The following is a 23,525-nucleotide window of genomic DNA, read 5'->3' on the forward strand; positions in this document are numbered from 1 at the left end:
CTGCTGCTAACAAATCTAGAGGCTAAGCAGGCTATCATAGTGCACCGTACCTAAACAGAACATGCTTTATTTGTGTAAAAATAAATCCGCCAGCTCTTGACTGATTTATTAACTCAAGCACATACTTTGCTGTCTTTGTTAGCCTTGCTTGCTTTGTATTTCTACTAGTAGTGATGCATACAGAATCATTTAAACTGTTGAAACAATAAAACAACTGCAAAGTGAAACAACTGATCCAGTTTCTCACATGACTTCATGTAGGGATGGTACCACACCTCCTCAGTGTCGGCCCAATATTGTTTAACTTACTTTATGTTTAATGCAAAGTCATGTTATTGTGAACTTTGTCTTCTTAGCATTGTCTGTTTTTGGTTTATCTCTGGTTGTTTGGTTCTGCTACCCGTTATAAACAAAACTGTTCATGAAATGATCATTTATGATATGATTATTCAGGTTTATCACTATTTTATCACCATCAATATTACATATAAAATCTCAGAAGAAATGTGTAGGTGCACTGCTGGTGTTGGATCATAAGTAAAATGTCTATATTTGTGTTGTAGACATTGTCAACTCTGGTTCCTTTCACAAGCATTGTAAAAAAAAATCTGAATCAGGACGTTTCTCTACAATAAATCATTTTTACATGAAACTACTCTGAATGTTTACATCTCAATGACTGAAATAATCAGAAGGATTTCCCATTAATCTGTTGTGGAAAGGCAACATTTTAACATGTTTTTTTTACTAGAATAAAACAAGCAAATCAATTTCAGTCTAGTGATAAAATAATTCTACAAAACACAAAATAAATATTTTCAAGAAGTTAAAAAAATGAAGTGGAATTCATGTAATACCACACACATGCACAAAGTATTTCCTTGCTGGGAGGAAGAAAGTAGTTTGCATAAATGTTTCTCTTTTTGTAGAGAAGACTGTCCATGCTCCAGTGAAAATGAAATCACAGTAAGTTCTAGTGTAATTTTACACTGCTATGGTTTACTATTAACATACATTATCCTATGAACAGTGATTTTATTTTGTATGTGGATGTTGAGCTCATTTTTGTTTTATTTGGATGTCAGAGTTAGAGGTGATCGGCTTTTTGCGCAGGCAGAACTTCATTCTACATTGCTCTCTGATCTGAAAGTGGAAGAGATGGAAAATGTTTTCATGAGAACATTTCAGACAAAGAATGGAACTGAATTCAGTTTTGAATCTGAAGTGCAGACTCAAAACTGTTGATGTTTGTAGCCAAATATATGATTAATGAATAATTACTATGTAATTAATGATTAATTACAATGAACGTAATGCATAATTACTGTATAATTAGGCCAATAGGCCATACATTGAATAAAATGGCAAAAATAACTCGCAGAAAACAGATTATAATATTTAATTAACCATGAACTGGTTCTGAATTATGTGATTTATGTGAGTACAACACTGGGTTAGGGACAACAGGGTAGCATTTTGGTTCAAAAAGTCCAAATCTAAAATGACAAATATTTAATTCCTACCCCTGTTCTCAGGTTGAGTACACTTTTTTTTAAAAAAGTAGAGAACCCTTTGCATGATTAAAGGGTTCTTTGCATGATGAAATTGTTCTTCAGACTGATGGAGAATGTACTGTAGATGGTTCTGTACAGAACCATTTTAAAAAGGGTTCTATATAACAGGGTTCTTCTAGGGTAACAAGCTTGACATCATAACAATAGCATAACCTATTTTGATGCTGTATAGAACACGTTTCAAAAAAGTTCTATTTAGAACCATTTGCAGCACATTCTTCATTAACCTAAAGAACCATTTCATGATGCAAAGAACCCTTTAATCATGCAAAGTTTTCTTTAAGTGTACATGGCTCTATACAGAACCATTTTCTTTACTAAAGAACTCGTGAAGAATCATCTTGGCTAAGAGTGGTAAGGCAGCTTTTGGGTGGAAGTAGTGTAGGCGAGACTGCTCAGACATAAGAATGTCAGAGAGGTAAGTTCATAAGAGAAAATGGTTGCTGACCTCTTTATTGAGGACACAGTGGATGAAGAAGATGAAAGTGCCCTGCTGGGAGTTGAGGAACAAGAAGATAATCTCCAGCACTTTATGGTTGCAGGTGAAGAGACCCAGTATCCAGGGGCAACCGAGGATGAAGAGTTGGGCCATGGTTTTCAGCATCACACTTTGAATCACTTTTTTATCAGCTGGTGTGTTTTTTCTCTGCAAGATCTCACTGTTCAGGTTTTTCAAAGTGAAGGTGACGTTGATAAAGATGGCAACAAAGAGGATCAGGTTTAACTGCACAGTAAAAAAAAAGAATAATTCAGAATGTAGCTGTAAAATCTGCCATATAATCAAACAGCATCTATATAATAACATAACGAAATGAATTTGATGACATGATCACATGAACCCAAATGAATCTTCATTTAGCTGACATAAACAGGCTGATATTAACAGGCTGATTATGCATATATTGGTCGATATCAGCAACAAAAAGACACCAGTATTTACAATACTGTGTAAAAGTCAGTGCATTAATAGCTACATATTGATCTTTCAGTAGGTCTTTCAGGATATATATCAGGAGATATCAGATAATTAGATAACTTGCATAAGGAAGGAAATGTCAAATGAAAATTAAATGAAAAAACAGGAGTTTACAAAACTGGCATTCATAAAATGATTACAAGCTACAAAATGGGACTCCTAACAACCACCTGAAAGATCTGTTAGCCCATCAAAACTCTCTCCATCAGTTAAACAGCACTCAAAAAAGAGATCTACTCTAAATTTCTCCTTAGCAATCAAAGAGCAACTCTGGATACAGAGAAAAGGAGACTCCTAACAGTCAAATGACCACCAAAACTGTACCCATGATACAGAGGGCAGTAGGGGTCACTAATGAGAAAAAAATTGTGAGGAGGAAAATCTGTCCCCGCAGTTTAGTAACCCATACTCTTAACATTATAGGGTTCAACATGCGATGTGCTCTCCAGGCTGAGACTCCATTCAGTCATCTCTGGCCATGTGGTGAGATAATATAGGCAAAAACGAGATTATGTTTGCCTCGTTTTAAAGAAATGCATTCACATAATACATTTCTACAAAATACTCCATTTAGCAGTAAGGCTAAACTGTAATTTCATGAAATGTTAAAGCCTTTGATAACAGTGTATGTGAAAGGTACAGATGCTTTATTTCATGTTAACGTTACTCGCTAATATTTATCTTATCGTCACAAAAGGTTGACACAGTTGTGTTGTCCAATTGCTTGCCTCCTCTTTCAGAAATGTCAAAACATTCTCCATTTTCTCAAAATAGTCATAAATGTGGCCTGTACCATAGCTGTGCGAGGTAGCATGTGCTTTACACAGTTAGTTAACTAACCTGTGGGAAAATTGAAGAAAAATCGGTGGTCACAGAAATTAAAATTAAGAGTACAGTTTACAAATCCATCAGTACGGTTTTGCTAACTGAGAGTACAGTTTATAAATCCATTTATAAACTGAGAGTAAGGATTACTAATCTGTGGGGACAGATTTTCCTCCTCACATTTTTTTTTTTTCTCATTAGTGACCCCTACCAGGCTCCATACCATCACATAAACAGCACTTAAAGATTTCAGCTATGAGAGGGAAGAGAAAATCAATCTGCTTCAGCTCTGAAAACATCCACAGGTGTTTCTGTCCATCATTCCACTGTGAGAAGATACATTAACGAGTGCTCTGGGTCTGAAATGACGTTTAGCTGCCATTACTGAGAAAAGAAACAACAGCGAAAAAAGAAGTACATGTGCAAATCAAACAGTGAAGCTGCTCGTGTTTTTAAAATAATGAACTGACCACCCCAGAGACCAGACCTCAATATCACCCTTGTTGGAAATCCTTATAGAAAAAAACACTTGAATTTCACATGTAAAATCACGTATGGTTTTCACACATGGAATTTTTAGACACTTCACATCTGGAATACATATGACTTCTGTTAGGGACTATAGAGCCATGTAAAGTATACATTTAAATAATTAGCAAATACAGATATGTCTGACAATTATAGCTAATTGTCTAATTGACAATTATAGCTAATAGGACTAATAAGCAGTTTCTGGATGATTTAAACATAAGAATTCATAACACTTACACCAAGAATGCAACACACAGGTCCCAAAAAACTCCAGAAAAAGTCTTTGTCTATCTTCAGCCAACATCTGAGGAGGAAAATTAAATTCATAAATGAAGGCAAAAAAAAAATGAGAACCTTATTACATCACTCCATCTTATATCCAGCGATGTATGTGTTATGATAATGGCTTGAGTGACAAGATGAGACAAGCAGGAGAAACAGAATTGGACTTTATTTACAGTAGGAATACTCCCCCCTACTGGTGGCCTGGTAAATAAATAAACAAACTATCCACTAGCCTAGATCCTTATTATACATTATGCATATAGATACTTGCCTAGATTTTTAAATTAATGATAATTTCCATGCTGCCTTAAGCAACATAATAAGCACTGGCTATTTTGTTTACAAAAAAAAATATATAAATATATGATAACCAACCGATGTATGTACTATCCTATATTTTTCTGCATGAAGGAATGAATCATAGGTGAGTCTTAGGGAAATCTTAATCTTAAGGAAACTTAAGGAATGAGATAAAACACAAATTGCTAAATATTCTGACACAAGTTTTTCACATCAACATTATACACACTAGATGGAAATTTTTGAAATTTCACTGTGTTGTACACAACTTCGGAAAAGTGAAAGGAGTATGATGAGTTTCTCCACCTCATTTCTGAGGCTAAAACTTTACAAACTTTTTCACTCACAACTCAGATCTCCATAACTCTGTAACCAAGTTTGGGCTGATTTAGGAGATGCAGCACAAAGAAAATGGGCCGAATGTTTTCAAGTGCAGATCTTCTTTACTCCTCACAGAATGGGCACATGGTGAAAATGGGCTACTGTCCATTTTGGAAAAGTGAAAGTGGCATGGAGAGCTTCATTGCTTCATTCAGAAGCTGAAACGGTCCCACTTTATATTAACTGTCTCTAATAACTGTGTAGTTATATGTGAACAACATATGCAACAACCATGTAACTACTAATCATTTAGTCACTGTTACAGATGGATTGCAGACATAAACCTTATGTAATTACACATGTGTATCAACTTCAGTTTTGCCTCATGTAATTACACAAGTGTATATTGATAGTTGTAACAGCCTATTATCTCTGAGGTAATTACACAAGGGTAATAACACAAATGTAATTACATTCATAATCAGACTGAAACAGCAGTTTTGTTTTTTTTTGTTTTTTTTTTCAGCAGTAAAAGGAAGTATGTAATAACTTACATTAAAACTGTATCTGCCAGCTTTCCTAACATTTAGCTAGTGTTTATGTTGCTAGTGCTGTGATACTGTAACCAGTTTCAGCTTTAAATCATTCTGTAAAGTGACAGTAGAGCAGATGTCCTCTTATCTTAAAATGTAGCTTTTATGACATTAATCAAATGTGTTGCATTTCCCCCCAAAGCAAAGTCTATATTACCACTCCATTATTACACAGTACCTACATAACAACTACACAGGAACTGTCCACTTATTTTAAAGTGTAACTAACACTACAGTAGAGGAAACTTGTGTAATTACATGAGGCAAAACTGAAGTTGATACACACATGTAATTACATAGGCTGTACTTCTGTAATCCGTCTGTAACATTGACTAAATCATCAGTAGTTACAGTGTTGTTGCATATGTTATTCATGTGTAACTACACAGTTATTAGAGACACTTAATATAAAGTGGGACCGCTGAAACATTGAGTGGTCCCAAATAGATTATAATTTGGATGTTTAGAGCCCAGTTTGAGCTGCATTTGGAGATTCTGATCCTTTTAGCAGTCAGGAAAAATGTTTTGTTTGCTGGAAGAGAGCTGCTCCATCAGCTTAATTCATTCACTGTAATTGGTCAGAGAGTTTTGTCAGGAAAAGTTTGCAAAATTAGAATCAGAAACATTTGAATTTGCCATGTATGTTACACATACAAGGAATTTGTCTTGGTGAGTGCACACATGTATAACGTAACATACTGAACAGACCAGATAGCACACAGACTATTAACAAGTATTAAATTAAGGAAAAGTAAAACAAAATACATGAATCAGAATATACAATAAAGAATAATAAAAGCAGCAGCTCATTCTGTGGCCAGAAAAAAGTCACGTTTTCAACCTCTGAAAATTAGCATTTGGTGTGTAAGAACTCATCAGTTATACATGGGATCAAATTCATCTAGTGTTGTCTGAGTAAACTGCATGAATAAATCAGTGTGTAATCAGTGTTTAACCTCTTAATATCACAGTCTTATTACATACTAAGGCTTTTTATTCAGTAACTACAGGGATTCATTAGGTTCTTATTTTTAGGTTATAGTAGTGTGTAATAAAACTTTGGGCCCCCTAGCAGGCCCTGGCCATTTAAGGGGTTAAAAGCCTTAAGAGGACATTGATTCAGTTGGCCATGACGTTGGTTAGAAGAAGATGCAATCAGTCACATAATCTAGAGCAGCCTGAGCATCTTTCACTCTACCCAGGCAACCTCAAATTATCCTTGTACATAAGATATTGTAACACAGTGGGAATTTATCCAGCCATGCTCTGCTGACAACTATATTATTAAATAGCAACTGTTAGATAGGTTGGCCAAGCTTGACAGAACTTGTTTTTTGTTAAAATGCCTAAATTTAGCATGTGTTTTTAATTACTTGTTATTACTATTTTAGGTAAATAAGTAAGTGCATCAAATGTTTGTTGGGAACAGCCATCTTTTCTATTTTTGCTTTAGGGTAGCTTTCTTCCACCTGCAAAATTTAAGCCAATGACATGAGTCTTAAATTTCACATCTGACTGCACTAGATATGCAATGTGGCTGCACGGCTGCTGGCATTGTTTTCAACTCAATAGTCATGACAACAGCCAAATCTGTCAATGAAATAAGGGCATTTTGAATGGAAGAACATGGAGAACAATACCTTTGCCACTTGGGCTAGCTAGAGTATGCTCAACCAGCTACACCCTGCCTCCATGTTTGACAACATCTCATGGAGGAAATTCTGTCAGAATTCTCAAATAGCATGGGAACCACATTACCATTAAACTGTCCAACCCTAGAGCGTTCTCCGTACTTACTTTTTACTGCCATATCCACCAGGCACTATTCCAGCAGAAATGCCCACTATAATCAGGGGAATAAGGTATCCAATCACAGTGAAACTTTTCCAGCCAAGCACCTCCCTCTGATTCGATGTGATCTTTGTTAGGTTCCTCGCAGAGATGAACAGCAGAACAGCGTCAATGAACATCCACACAAAAGCAGAGAGGAACAAGAAATGTAGAACACCTGCAACCACCTTACACACCAACTGGACAATAAAAGAGAAATACAAAAACAATAATCATGACAACAGCCAAGCTGCAATAGCCAAACTCGGTAACACGTGAACCCTGCTGCATGGACACAACACTGACATAACCATGTCGTGTCATGTTCCCTTTACAGCTAAATGACAGATTACAGATTAGATTATTGTCCTATGTGCGTTGTCACCTTTAATGACAAATAATGGATACAGTAACATGATGTTGTTGTAATACTGGACATAATTTGTCATGATGACAGCATATGACAGAATATCTACTATGACATGTTTAAGGCATTGTTATGTCAATGTTGGGTAGCCGGGTTCAAGTGTGACCTAAAACCATCAGCAGCACATCTGATTTAACAACATGAAGCATTGATTAGCCAAATCAGACATCTGATGATAAATACAAAATATATGGGGCTGCTATGAGGAGAGGTTTGGAAATGAACATACAGTGAAGGCACAGCTGGGGTGAACTCTTAATGGAAAACTAAACCATAACAGGATGACTACAGTGACTAAAATGGTGGAGGATTCTGCTGAGTAGATCACTTTGTCAAGCCTCATGTTCAAATTATGGGGTACCAGGAAGAGCTTAGATCTCCAAAAAGAGACGTAAGCTCCCTTGAACGCAGCAGTATCTGAAAGTTAAACAAGAGCCTAACAAGAGTTTCAGATTCATTCATTTTCAAAAGAATGCTTCTACATCAGGTTGTGTTTTGTTTCCTAAATAGACTCTGACAACATAACAAACACTAACCGATTACATTACATGTTTTGAGAAGCAATTTTTGACACAGTACAACTAGAATACTTTTGTTAAACCAACTCATGTTTTCTGCTGGACTCTAGTGTATTATGCACAACTGAGGGTCATAAGCGCAACAATGTAAACATGTTGAATCATGCCAACAGATCTGCTTCACTTGCCTCTATAGCACACTATTCTGGCACTGTCAGCTCAAAATAATACTCATTGGTCAAATAATGACTGTTGGTAACAACACTCACCTGAGAAGCATATATGTTGTCTAGGAAATGTGCTGTGAGCAGGAAGAGGAGGTGAGACAACAGCAGGCTTATGGACAGGTTGACCTGAGCCATCCTGTTCATTTTTGAGTGTCGAAAAATAGCAAAAGTCAACAGGGTCAAGCTCAGAAACCCCAGCCCGACTGCCACGGACACCACGTTGAGTAGGTATAGATCTTTACTGATGACCTAATAGGTTGGAAAAGAATTTTATGCAGAACAGATTTTTTATGCAGTTTGTGGTTAGTAAGCAACTAGCTGATAATGTAGTTGGTCATGATGTGGTATTTGCTATGACATGTTAACTCCTATATAATTTCACTGCTTTAGTGCACCCTTAGTAACTCAATAATGGGTTTTTAATGAGCTGATTAGTTGGATCAGGTGTGTTGGGAGCAGATAAAACAATAAAATTGCAGGGCAGTGGGCCTTGATGTACAGGGTGTGAGAAACACTGACTTAATTCATCTCAACACCCATAATCAAAATATTCATGAGGAAAATCTGACCTGAGTAACTAACCAACTGAAGGTGGGAGGAACTTTTCAAAACCTAGAACTCTAACTGCCAGAAGCCAAATATTCTATTGCAGCCTTGTATCTGTCACATCTTCATCACATCTTCTAAACCATCCATACTTCTGGGTCACGGGGTGTTGGGGGGTGCCAGAGCCCATCCCAGCAGTCATTGGGCGGAAGGCAGGATACACCCTGGAGAGATCGCCAGTCCATCGCAGGGCACCTTATATCTATGATAACTGTAATTTCCCATACAGTTTGACAGGTGAGGGAGTTTCACAAATTAGCCTATAGCTCACTGGCTAGACATAAGTTTTGGAACATCATGAGCTTGGGATTTTACAGCCAATAGTCAACAGTGTTGTAGTATTTTAATTTATATGTTTTAACGTCTTAATGTTTGCATTAAGTATAGATTACTGTACCAATCACAAAGTCACAAGTCACAAATATTTGATAGCTGTTAATTTCTATAATTCTAAATTGTAGGGGCCATGATTGGGCTGTGAGTAGATCAGGTAAAGACTAGGTTATACACTCTCCCCGCCACAGGTTAAGCTGTGAATAATTTAAGACAAGCCTGAAATTAGGGAACCGGCCTCAAAATTGGTACATGCTAGACTTGAACTTGTACCAAGAACACCTGTCTAGGGACAAGTTATAATTGTTATTAACTTTTGGTGCTGGATTGAGATGAAATCCTGAAACAGGTACACCCTTCTAAAAACCCATTATTAAATTTCCCTAGTCTGCACTGTTAGAAATAAAGGTTCTGTGTAGGTATATTTTATGTTTATCAAAGTACAAACAGTGTAAATGTACCCTCAAAAGGTACAACAGGGGTTTTAAGGTTCACAAAGGTCCAATTGTGAACCTTAAATAACTTTTTCCCAGTGGAAAAGAACATATTTGTACCTTTTCATAACGTAATATTTTTTTCAGAACAATAAAATAAAAAGCCTGGAGGCGAGATGGGGTGTGTGGAGCCAATACAACTTAGAAAATATAATTTCAATGGCACAATTATGTTCCAGTGACAAGAGGGAAACCGTACCTTTTTTTCTGAAAGTGTGTCTTTTAATGTCCACAGTATTGATAATACAAGGTAAAAAAATTATCTAACAAAATGCTATCGTTAACTGCTTTTCTGCATCTACATGCCTAATTGGAGGTTTTTGAGAGGACTTTTCAGCCATATGTTATATCCATGGTCTATTGAATGCTTGTTATCTGTTGGACAGTGTTGCTGACTCACTTAACCCCCTATTTTGAGTCACTGGATTGGTTTAGAAATTTCATTCTCAATTTGTTCCCACCCTAATAAGTCAACAGCACAATGCCCCACCCACATTTAGCCCAGCATTTCTCATAGTTGTCCTGTACTAGCTATGAGATAACATCTGGTCCTGGGAGACTACAACTGTTCCAGAATCTTACCTCCGGTGAACAGCTGATTTGCATGATGACAGCAAAAGTTCCAGGGTAACTGATGAAGACCACAGTGTGAGTGCTGTTGGTCTGAACAATATTCTGACCTTCATTCATCCACTCAGAGCCTTTCCAAGTCACACAGGATAAATGATCTTTAGGGTGAACCTCCTAGCAAAAGCAAGACATTAGAAGAGATTATTAAAAAACAGTTGGCATATCTTCTATTAAACATAACATTTAGAGGTATACATGAGGTATATTGATGCTTTAGTATCTTTTTTTTTTTGTTGTTCCTTTTTATTTATTTATTTGTTTTAGAAATTGAAACAACAAATATTTCTGCTCAATCACAGATTCTTTCATTTGGTCCTAAGATATCCCCTTATTCTGCTTGTGTAGGCACTTTCAGGAAGGGCTTGTTAATTAACTACTTAGTTGGATCAGGAGTGCTTATTCAGGGAAAGCGAAAGGGCAGGGGTAGTCCAGGATCAGAGTTGGGAGCCACATAGGTGCTAAATGTTAATTATTAGAAGCAGTTTCCTATGAACACATATACAGTCCCATTACAACACACACTTATCACTGCTGAACACAGGGACAAAATTATGTTTTAATCAATTTAGTCTGAAATATACAACATTTCCTATATTATGCATAGGGTTGCCAGTTTACTAGGTTCACTCAAACTTTAAACAAATTGTGGGCTGTATGCAGATGGTTGGAATGGGCAAAAGAACTGACTTTAGTGACTCTGATCATGACAGTTGAATGTGACATGACAGTTGACACTAGGCGTGCTGGTTGCTGCAACTCCAAAATGGTTGTTGTCGTAAGATTTTCAGACACAAGATATAGGTGTTTAACAAGAGTGAAGAGTGCAAGATGCAAAATCTACCAGCAATTGGCCATCCTCTGATGACTGAAGGAGATCACAGGAGCTGAAGGAGAATGTTGAGCACAGTGCAAGCAAATAGATGGGGCACAACCAGATAAGTCATCTGAATTCAAAATTGTTGTGCAGAATATTATCAGAATTTGCCCCGAATGGATTAAAACCATAGAAGATATTAGATTTCCACAGAAGCATGTCTGCACAGCATGGCATATCTTTACATCGTTGCTGAACAAGTTAAGCCCTTCATGGCTACAGTTGATGGACAATTCGTGCACAATGTTAAAAAGCATGTCTTGTCATTGCTGCAGTGGACTGTGTAATCACCAAATCCCATTTATGATCTATAAGCTGAGGTGAATTCATTGTGTTCTAAGGGCTATAGGAGGTGCATCACACTGCTTGTTTAGTGTACGTGATGAAATAGCAATTTCATTACTCCTATAATTACTGCTAGAAAGCCAAATATCTTTTTTGCAGCCTTATTACAGTGGTAAATGTAATTTTCTTTTCTTTTCTTCACACTAATGTTAGCTTGATTGTACTTATTATCTTATAGTCATTGTTGGTTGTATTTATTAGCCTACAGGTCAGTTGTTAATCAACTTTACTTCAGTTTTTAACGCACCTGAAAGAATCTTTTCACTTTTACCTTCATTTTAAACAAGGCCTTGTTTTGAAACATTTATATTGATTTGACTGACAATGAGGTACTTGCATACTCTCTTTCAGTGGTGTTTGAGAAATGAGCCATTAGATTGGCTCTACTTTAGTGTAAATAATTATCTTTACTACTTGTTTTAGGGGGCTGGACTAGTACTTATTTAGGGGACTGGACTGTATAATGTACAATGTTTTGCATAAATCTCCATATAATGCAATCAAACATAAATAACTCACTGTAAAGTGTTTGAAGGTGATGCGGGCTGGTTTGGTGAACTGGGTGTTGGTGACGTTGATTAGTATGACTGACACCACAGTGGACAGGAAGACTTTATCTCTACCACCATGCTTGATGAGGCTGGGATTCAGAATGTTTGACAAGTTGGTGTAGCTTATAAAAGCCACAGCAGCGAATCCTAAAATGTTAAACATACATGTAGAAATAAATAAGATTTTATGTTTTTATGACTCCTGTCATAATTACTGAAGTAATTAATTGTGGTCAGTCGAGGGACACTTCCAACCATAATCTCACTAACGTTAAGTTCATAACATACTCTGAAACAGATACACTGAAAGAATGCTTTTGAATGCTTGTCAACAGGTAATTTAAGTATCAACATTGGCTCATGGTGAGGAAATTAACATGGTGTATAATTGCAAGCTTTTGTTTGAAAAGTTGGATCATATCTTAATAAAAATGTAAATGGTGTTATATGGAAAAAATTATAAAAAATGCCAAATAAATATAATGAATAAAACAAATACCATTGTTGTTCTTCGCAATCCCAATGAGGTCAATATCCAAATAAGCATTGCTTGTGTTGAGTTGAGGTATTTCTGTCAAGGAGGTGTTAGGCCCAACCACAAAAACCTCAACATCTGGTAGATAGAGACCAAAATTTAGGCAGGAAATCTGACTTCATAGTTTAGGTGCTGTTTCCAGCAAAGTGCTAGACCTACACTTTCAAAAATAAATAGTTCTTGGTGCATAAGGTTCCCCATTGTTGGGTTCCCGAAGTACTTATGACAAAATACTTTCTCAAACTGTAATATGATTACTTATTACTTCTTGGCAGGAAAAAAAAACAGCCAATCACAGTAAACATCATTTGAAAGGCATGTCACTATCCCTGCATTTGAACAAGACACGGTTAGTTTGGCTTTACTAATTTATGAATGGATCATGCTGTTTGAAAACAAAGGTAGCCACTAGAAAAAAGTTAAAAACAGCTGCCTCGAAATAAAACCTTCATGAATAAAACCTTTACAGAGCTGTTCCTGAATGAAAATTCATTATTTGTTTGTGTAAGTGAGGTTGGGGCTGTTACCCCCAACATTGACTGATACTGGAAAAATGTTAAGCTGCTTTGACACATTTACATGTGAAGATTCTTTCAACTTTAAGAAAGTTCTTGATCTCATTTACAAAAACAAATATTTCATAAACCATCTTTTAAAAGGATCTTTAGGAAACCGTATGTGGTTCTTCTATTGCATCTCTCCAAAGAATGCTTATTGAAACCTTTTTTCAAAGCCATTTTTGAAAAGTGTAGGAAGCTGTATCCATTACTCCATTATTGATTATATTATTAGTTTTCACATTTGTGAATCTATTTACCTACTGTTTGAAGATTGATACTGATGGAGTAGTAGGTGTCTGTCTTCATCACAAGTCCAGACACCAGTTTCTCAGTGGCTTCCAGTACAGAATTTCCGTAAGACCCCAGGTCATGTTTATCTGTAGTAGTACCCTCAAAAGCCTTCACGCAATTCATTTCCTCATTCAAATACTTAGTCATAACCTAACCAATCACAAGAGAGGCACACATTACCACAAAGCCAAACATAAAACCAGGCTACCTATCAAAGATCTTAACACCCATTCAGTTACCATTCAGGTCTTAGGCAAATGTTCCTTACGTTCTTAGAAAGCACTTGTGCTGGACGGTTCTGAATCTGCTCCAGAAGATCCTCTCCACATTTTGCTGAGCAATGAATCTATAAAGGAAAGTCATTTTATGCAGTGAAATGTGATTGCATGTTATTTTGAAACTAATCATCTCTACCTTAAAAAGTATTAAACTGTCTCTGTGTGGGGACGGCGGGGAGGCGGACCCATGTGCAGAAATGGAAACAGAAAAAAAAAAAAAAATGAGTTGTTTGTGACACTGGGTTGTGAATCCGAAACATGCACATGAGGTGACCCAAAGCCAGGTTCGAACCGGCGATGTATTGATCGGCGCTTCGTGGCGTTACCACTGCGCCACTGACGAGCACAGGTACTGGCAATAACACCTCAAGGAAGGGGGAAAAGAAAAGGCGGGAAAATGACGAACGGCAAACAAAAGAGACGCTGAGAGCAGCGTGCTCAAACAAAGGCTGAACTAGAGAGGCGAGAGGGAATAGATAATAGGGAAAAACAAAGACACTTCCACTCCAAAAACGAAGGGAGGCAGACCTTTCTGTTCCTTTTTTTTTATTTATTATTATTTTTTTTTGTGGCTTTAAGCCGCTTTGGGACAGTTCTCGTGTTCTCAGCCCTCTTTTCTTTTCTTTTTAGTTTTGGGGCAGTTCTTCTCTCAGCCTCTTTTCTTTTTATTTTAGTTTGGGGGCAGTTTTTCTCTCAGACCCTCTTTTCTTTTTCTTTTTTAGTTTTGGGGCAATTTCTTCTCTCAGCCCTCTTTTCTTTTTCTTTTTTAGTTTCGGGGCAGTTTCTTTTCTTTTCGTTTCGTTTATTTTCGTTTCTTTTCTTTGCTTTTCTTTTCTGACACTAAGTACCGTACCGGTCACCCCTCTACAAAGGTGTGACAAACACCACTGTTTGCCTTGACCTTAAGTAGAGCAGGGCGGGGCCGGCTGAACCCTTACACTGTGGTGGTTCTCCTCAATGGTATGTCTTCAGAACCTTTTGTTATGGAACAGAATTGTATAATTTTCCATTGCATTAATTATGATTAGTTTTAGTTCTATTGACTCCACTCATCTTGTCTCCAGCCTTTTTATTGTATTGTTCTGTTTTAAAGCAATGGGTTATGAAAATGTACAAATATGCACCATTCTTTTGTAAAAAACGTATTTAAGGCACACAAAAGGATCTTAAGACCAGTGCTTTACCTTTGAAGGAACATTTACAATGTTTATACCTTGATTAACAAAAGTGTACTTGTACAACACCATTTTTCTGACAGTGTAAGCAGTAATTCATACATACCTTGCATTCTTCTGTTAGTGCTGGAATGAAATCTGGAAAGAGAGGATTGCTAATTAACAGCAGTATTATAATCCAATTTGCAGATTTTTTATTTTTTTTTATTTGAAAACTATATACATTATTATGGTTGCACTACATTATTATTTGATTTATATTATTCTTCTCTTTTAATTTTTTCCAAATTTTTGCTGCGTAACTCATCCCGCAGTTTTCAAGATATCAACTCTGTTCCAACTCCAGATTGTCTGGTCTGATTGTATGATTCAGGCTTGTATACAGCTTTTTGATCGGATGCATGGATTCCGTGTTGCAATGGAATTTTGCTGATTTTTTTTTCCCAAAGGAATGAATAGGGTGAAAAATTGCATGTCAATCTACTGTACTTCTGCTTGACCGAACGACACCGTTTCGCATACACTATCTCAGGGCTGGCCCCCAAGCACAAATCCAATGTTGTTCTGACCCGCACTTATCTATTTGCCTTTTTTTCATCTCTCATTTCTCCCATAGAGTCCCATTTATTTTCACCCAAACCCCAGCCCTGTTTTATCCTTTGCCCAAAAGACACCAAAATGCATGTCCTCACTCAGGGCAGATCCCCAAGCTCTAATGCAAATTCATACTGACCCACACTCCTCTTTGTGTCATTTTTTTCGTCCCTCATTCCTCTCATAGACTCCTATTTATTTTCACCCTTAAACAAGACTTATACTTTGACTGACAGACAAAAAAAGACATGTCCTCGTTTAGGGCAGGTGCCCAAGCTCTAATCCACAGCCAAACTGACCCCACACTTCTCTGTCTGTCATTTTTTCATACCTAGTTCCTCCCATAGAGTCTTATTCATTTTTGCCCACAACAAAGCCCTAACCTTTCTTTTTCCGGACAGCCACCAAAGTACATGTATTCACTCATGGCAGGTTCCCAAGCTCTAATCCAAAACCATACTGACCTGCACTCCTCTATATGTCATTTTTTTTTATCCCTCTTTCCTCTTATAAAGTCCCATTCATTTTCACCCAAATCACAGCCCTGTTTTTTTTATTTGTCCAACAGACACCAAAATGCATGTATTAACTCAGGGCAGATCCCCAAGCTCTAATTCAAAGCCATACTGACCCATCTTCTAGTGTCAATTTTTTTATTTTTTTCATCACTCGTTCTTCACAAGACTTCTATTCACTTTCAAGAACACATAGCTACCACTTAGCAATTCCCCACGAATGACCTAAGAAACACCTCATACACCATGGCAATTTTAGTGACAGGCAGATGTACCCCAGAACATCAGCCCAAGTTCTCAGAGTTCTCTCCCCTCCTTAAATCAGTCTTCCTTCACTACCACCACATTTTAAAGGCATGGTCCGAACTCGCAAATTATTTTTAGCAGTTGCAGTAAAAGATTCCTGAAGTCTGCTGCAGCCCTCTCAGTACCGCTGCTTCCCACATCCTTGTTGATCACTGTTAATGATTCATTCACACCAGATCTGATAAGAACTCTAGAGCTTTGGCTACAGTTGTGTGTGAGTGTGTGTGTTTAAGCCAACCAGCACCTGTGCATGTAAAAGATGTTCCTGAGGTCAGGAAGCCAACAGGTGCAGAATGTCCAGAGTCACACACACAGCTGCCAGAAACATCAGAAGCATTGCAGTGAGTAGTCAGCCCACAGGACGAAGCACTGCAGGAGGAATGACCTGTGGAGGAAAGAAATAGTTTATCAAAATAAACCAACAAATATTTCTTAATTTACCTTTGAGATCCATCTACATTATTGCGAGCTTTGCACTGTTCTTTTGCAGCTGTTCTCTACACAGCCTAGTGTTACACTGGCTGTATAAGAGTTGTATTATTTGCTGCTTAATCAAACAGTATTCTGAGACAGGGAGGTGCCCTGTCATGTCCTAACTGAATATTTGCATTAAACGCTACTTGACGAGGTTCCTCCTTTCAGCCTCGAAGCATAGATGTATATTTCCCTGCTTTGCATATCCCATTATTTTTGCAAACAAAAACAAAAGTGTCTGAATACTTATTTTACCGTAAGCCACAAAAAGAGATTCGATCACAGAATGGGACAGTCACTATTATTTTGATTGGTTATATATAGTATCCTAAGATTGTGAGCTTTCAGACAAAGACATAACAAATATCATTTGAAATTTTTACTGCACTGTACTTGTATGAGTTTTATGTTCTTTATGGAAAAATAGTGGGAGCAAAAATAGTTCACAATTAAATGCCACGATTGCATGTTTCAGATCATCCAAATCATTTAATATAAGATAAAAACAACATAAACACAAAATGCAGCTTTTAAATGATGATTCCATTTATTGAAGCTAAAGAATTATTCAAAACATATATCACCCATGTGAAAAAGTAAAAATCCTAAACCTAATAACTAGTTGTGCCACTCTTGGCAGTAACAACTGCAATCAAACATTGTGACAAGTTCTGATGAGTCTTTTACATCACTGTGGAGGAATTGTGACCCACTCTTTCGAGCATGAACTGCATGTTTAAGGTCTTGCCATATCATCTCAAAGCAATTCAAGGCAGGACTTTGACTCAGCCACTCCAAAACCTTAATTTTGTTACTTTTTAGCCATTCAGTGGTGGACTTCCTTGTGTCTTTCGGATCATTGTCCTGCTGCATAACTCGACTACGCTTGAGTTTAGGTCACAAACTGATGGGTGGAAATTGTCCTTCAGGATTTTCTGATAGAGAGCAGAATTCATGGCTCTATCAATTATGACAAGTCATCCAGGTCCTATAGAAGAAAAGCAGCCCCAGACCATCACACTACCACCACCATGTTTCACTGTTGATATGATGTTCTTATGGTGGCATGTGATGTTATCTTTACGCAAGATGCAACAGGACCCATGTTGCAAAACGTTCCACGTTTGACTCATCAGTCCAAAGCATATTATCCCAAAAGTTTTGGGGGTCATCTTGTTGTTTTTTGGCAAATGCAGGATGAGCATTTGTGCTCTTTTGGGTCAGCAGTGTTTTGCGCCTTGCAACTCTCCCAAGGATGTCATTTTTGCCCATTGTCTTTCTTATTGTGGAATCGTGTACATTGACCTTAACTGAGGCAAGTGAGGCCTGCATTTCTTTAGGTGTTCATCTTGCCTTTTTTGTGACCTCCTGGATGAGTAATCATGCCTGGGTGTGGCTAGTGAAATTGAACCCAGTAGCTAATTGAATTTGGTTAACTGGTTGATTTAGGGGGAAATTATTTTTTTCACAAAGAGCCAGGTATGGCTAAAGGACATTTTTTCCTTCAATAAAGGAAATCTTCATTTAAAAAAAAACAGCATTTTGTGTTCGTGTGGGTTTTCTTTGTCTAATTTTAAACAAAATCTGATTATCTGAAACATTTAAGTGAGGCAAATATGCAAAAATAGAAGAAATTATTAACACTTAAATTTTATGTAAAAAGTTTAGACCTACTCACGTGTGTTGTAAGTTCCATTCATTGGAAAGAGATAGTAGAGGATCAGTCCTCTACCACAGTCTAGACTCCGTGGACTGTCAATGACTGTATCACATGTGTACAGGGCAGGATCTGCAGAACTTCCATTGTCATTAAGCAATAGAAAATCACTGGTATCATTAAAAATAATACTCAAGCAATAATGGACAATACGGTCTCCACCAATACCAGTGAGGTGGTACCACCCTTCTTGCAAGTTAAGATCATTCAGTGGCCCGCCAGGGAAAGAGCTGAGGTTAAAACCAATGTTCCTCCATGGATCAGACAGAGTCTTATGTGAAAGGCAAACATCTGAGAAGAAGAAGACTGAATTAGCATCATGTCACAAGAAGACTGTAATCGTTTTTGTTACATACATACACTTGCAGTCAAAAAGCATTACCCAGAAGTTGTGTTTTCGTAATGATACTGAGTGTGGACATAGGAAATAGAAAACAAAGTGTTTATCAGTATTTTATAGGTCATCTTCGAGTCTTTACTCCACTGTGATAGTCTTCCATAATGATTTTTATGATTTAAAGCAGGGGTACACAATTCTGGATTTGGAGATCTATAACCCTGGATGGTTCAGATCCAGCACACCTGGTTTTAATGTTTAGATGCTCCTGAACATTACCTGGATCAGTAGTGTTAGATTAGAGTTGGAACTAAACTCTAACACCAATGAAACTGCCAGAGCATCTACAGATATTTTTTTTCTTCTCAATTCCAAAAGACATGCTCTTTCTGTAGTGCAGTGCTTTTCTTCTCCTTCTAGGAATCTTCTTGACCCCACCAGGACCATTTATATAAGCTAAATGGACAACTTTGAGGACCACTGAGTTATCTGATCACTGAAGATCTCTGCTATTGATTTTCTCATTCCAACCACACAAACAAATAATTTTTAATTATGCTTTTCTTCATTCAGTAAAATAGACCAAAGCCAACAAATACAGGCTTGCAATTGCAATTAATACTTGAGAGGGTGAGAGAGTGTGAGAGCACTGCTGATGACATCCCATATAAATAAAAACAATGTGCAGCCACACCGTAATAGCATGTGGAAATGAAATCCTAATGTATAGCTATGGCTTAGTAAGGCATAGGAACGAGATAAGTTATGGCCATGACATTGTAAGGCATAGGAATGAGACCATGCCTTATTATGCTGTGGTCAAGGCTTAGATATCTCATTCCCACACCTTATTAAGCTGTGGCAACACATTAGGATCTTGTTCTCATGCCTTACTAAGTCATGGCCACAACTTAATTATCTCATTCCCACATATTACTAAGTTGTGGACTCACATTAATTTTATGTATATGGGATGTCACCAGCAGGGCTCCATAAGAGGCTGATTTTAAAAAAAGGCCTTAAAGAAGTCAAATAGTACATCCACAATTCGTAACTGAACCCCTCACTGGTGTATGAATTCAATGTTTTGTGATGTTTGTGTCAGAGTTGAGCACACCTGTTTCTGATAGTATGATCAATTCTCAGTCTTCAAGCATACAGAAGCAGAACCTGATAAGTTGCATCAGGCTGTATTTCTGCCTGGATTATGCCTGGAAAATAAAGGATCCTAAATATTTTTTGGCTTGGATGTACAGTTCTAGGGAAATCATCAAATTAGCATTAAACATTTATATTATGTAGAGGTTCTTTTAAAAGCCTCTCCCATATACCTCTCATTTACAAGAATGATTCTTTAAAGAAAAGAAAGGGAAATTAGAGAACCAAAACAATCTTTGTTTTTCAGAGTACATATTGGAATAAAAACATGCAGCCACACTGGTTATTTACAGATAAGATTGGATGCTGTGGCTCTTGAGCATCCTTCCTAGTAGTCCCTAGCAACCACCCAGATTTCAGCCACATTCTCTTGTGTAAATTTAAGGGGAGTGACAAAGCTGGACATGTATGTCAGATAAATTTTGGGGCTTCGGTATGGTTGTCAAAACAAAACGTCCTCTTAATGTTGTTGTTGTTGTTGTCCTCTTAATGATCATCTCATTTACCATTTTTTGTGGTATTTTGCTAAAATATACATACCAACACATTAAAGAAAAATACAGTCTAAGAAATTTACTGACATCTTGGAAAGACAAAAAAAAAAATGCTATTGATATTGGCTTGGATTGAATGAAATTGAATTTCTATCCTGAATATGTATATTATTACTCCTGTTAATATATTTATTTGTGTTTTACTATTGCAATACAAAGCATTAGATTAGATTAGATTAGATTAGATTAATATAATGTGGGTACTTGTAGGCACACTTTGCATGCACAGTTGTATGTCTGAATTGCAGTATGTAGACTTTAGCCTCTATACAACGGTTTCCCGCTCTTCTCTCAGACCAGTTTTGCACTCCTGTCCACATGCATCTAGTGAATTAAGTGAGTGGTCTCATTTTTAGGTGGACAGAAGGGACCTCTCCCTTAAAAAAAATCTAAAGTAGCTGCTAAACATCAGAGTATGATGTGCATCTCAGCAATATCTTTTTGACTAGCAGTGTATATAAAAAGGTATTATTTCAGAGATTGATACTTTATATTGTCATTGATTGATGAACATTACCATTGAAGAGGCATTCTCCCCATAGCCCATCTCTGGTGTAGTTATTAGTCGTGCTGCACCATGGATTAGGGCGATCAAAACAAGCACAGTTATTGTAATATGCTCCATTGTAAAAGAATGGAAAAACACATGGAGCTCCTTTAGAATTCCCATTAGCTGTCACATTATCTGAACAGAAAGAAATCAACAAAAGTTAGGATGGTAAACACTGGTAGTAGCATAAAAACCCAGATGCTGTTTGCAACTGTACTCATCAATAGCTGGATATAAGTGTATATATATATATATATATATATATATATATATATATATATATATATATATATATATATATATATATATATATATAATTTGTATTTATTTTTGTATTTTCTAAATACCTTAATATGCATTAAATATTTTCTAATTGTCTTTAATTACTGTTAAATACAGTAAAAGCAACCTCTTAAATGATGGGCCCAAAGTTTACTGCAACTGCTCCACCAGTCTGCATTGATGTTCCTGTAGTTAGTGAATTCTAAGCCTTAGTATGTAATAGGCCTGGAATTTTAATGTGGTTAATTAAGAATAAACCTTTTAAACCAATTATAATAAACCCTAGCCCTGTATTTAATTATGAGTTTGAATGCAGTACTGTGCATAAGCAAGAGACCATCCTTCAATATAACATGTTATGAACACTACATATAGTATATCATATACATTTCCTGTCAAAATGCCCATTAAGTACAAGTTATTCATTTTTCAGGGTCAGAAAAAAAGCAGAAAACATATATTAAATAAAAATGTAACTCTTTAACTCTTCTATCTTTCCAGTCATAAAAGCAACCAGTTACAGCTGTTCCCAAACATCTCACTGACACATTATGGGTCTGAAAGCTGTTACTGAGAAAAAGAAATAGAACAAAAGAAATGCATTAGAACACCAAAACTGGACATCTGAGATGTGGAAGAAATTTGTAATTGGGATTAGTTGGATTGTTAGAAGCAGAAAGCAGCCAACCTCTAAGACTGAACTTCAGAGGTTTGGAAAAATATACCTGCAGATTTCTGAGAAAAACTGAAAGTGAGTCTCCTGAAAAGAATGGAAATGTGAAAAAATGTAAGTGTGGACTTATTATACACTGAAAAAATTGAGACTAAATTTTGTCATTGAGGCTTCTTTTCTGTTAAATATGTTTCCTGTTTTTCCCTGTTGAATAACTTGTACTCAATTACTATAAATAAAATAAATAAAGGGGTGTATATGAAGTTCTACTTCTAATATTTCTTAGTTTGAACTTTTTAAAAGTTTTGTGCATGACTTTAGGCTGTACTTACAGTAATGTGGATTGTCGCACTGTTCCGGGATACCACAATGTGTGGCTGTAGTTAATATTACAATTAATATGATCACACTGACCCCTGGTGGAGAGATACATGAGTGCATTTTTTCATCATCATATAATGACGTAATGTACATTGGAATTTGTATAATGCTTTACTCATTTCTTAGTCCAGACTCTTTCTAAGTGTTAAGCAATAAAGGATGGTACAAAAGATATAATAGCATATTTTAAACTTTGATAAGGTGAGAACAAAAACTATGGTCAAAATGAGACTCTATTTTGACAGGTGTTATCAACAGTAAAGCAGGACAGGAGCTGAACCAATACAACTGAATTACATTAAACCAAAAAATAATTAAAAATGAAACATTGAAAATTAAATGTATATTTCTGCATAATCAAATATATAACATGTAAACAAAGCCATTTGCTCCTAGAGAAACTTAGAATCACAGTGGTGGTGATAGGAACCAGACACCTGAATTTGGGAAGAAGACGTCTGAGTCTCCAAAAGCTCCCTCTCAGAAAAATCATTTGGTGGCAGAAAGGTACATGCAGGGCACTTAAAGTCCCAAAATAAAACTTAATTTTTCAGATGTTTCACTATTTTGCCATAATCAACATTACATATAAATCTCAGAAGACCACGTGTAGGTTCACTGGTTGCGTTGGATAGTAATACAATTAGTAATAAAAAGTAAATAAAATGGCTATACTTGAGTTGTAGACATGGTGACCCCTGGTTCTTATCAGCACCTTCCATGAAAAATCAGGAGGTAAAACGAACCATTTCACATCAAACCACTCTAAATGACTTTGGTTACATCTTGACCACTGAGTTATGAAGAAATGTTGAAAAATCGGTGGAAATTTCCTTTATAGGCTAAAATGGAAAGTAGCAAAAAGAAGATCAGAATTTTTCTCCAGTACATGGATCTGTGCAGAT

The 23,525-nt window shown here is 36.6% G+C and overlaps 1 protein-coding gene across 1 annotated transcript; it reads right to left on the reverse strand.

The window, feature by feature from the left end:
* Positions 1-1,035: 1,035 nt before the first annotated feature.
* LOC118804398 (adhesion G protein-coupled receptor E3-like) lies at positions 1,036-16,817 on the reverse strand. Its single transcript, XM_036564903.1, has 12 exons — positions 16,739-16,817; positions 15,186-15,217; positions 13,895-13,972; positions 13,593-13,776; positions 12,740-12,853; positions 12,209-12,387; positions 10,423-10,584; positions 8,450-8,656; positions 7,203-7,435; positions 4,144-4,210; positions 2,023-2,298; positions 1,036-1,143 (listed from the first exon to the last, which is right to left on the reverse strand). The coding sequence occupies exons 4-12, from the start codon at positions 13,771-13,773 to the stop codon at positions 1,060-1,062; spliced, it is 1,503 nt and encodes a 500-aa protein (XP_036420796.1). The 5' UTR covers positions 13,774-13,776; positions 13,895-13,972; positions 15,186-15,217; positions 16,739-16,817; the 3' UTR covers positions 1,036-1,059.
* Between the last annotated feature and the right edge of the window lie 6,708 nt (positions 16,818-23,525).

This window comes from Colossoma macropomum, unplaced genomic scaffold (genome assembly GCF_904425465.1).
Source record: "Colossoma macropomum unplaced genomic scaffold, Colossoma_macropomum, whole genome shotgun sequence".
In the NCBI taxonomy this organism is placed as follows: Eukaryota; Metazoa; Chordata; class Actinopteri; order Characiformes; family Serrasalmidae; genus Colossoma; species Colossoma macropomum.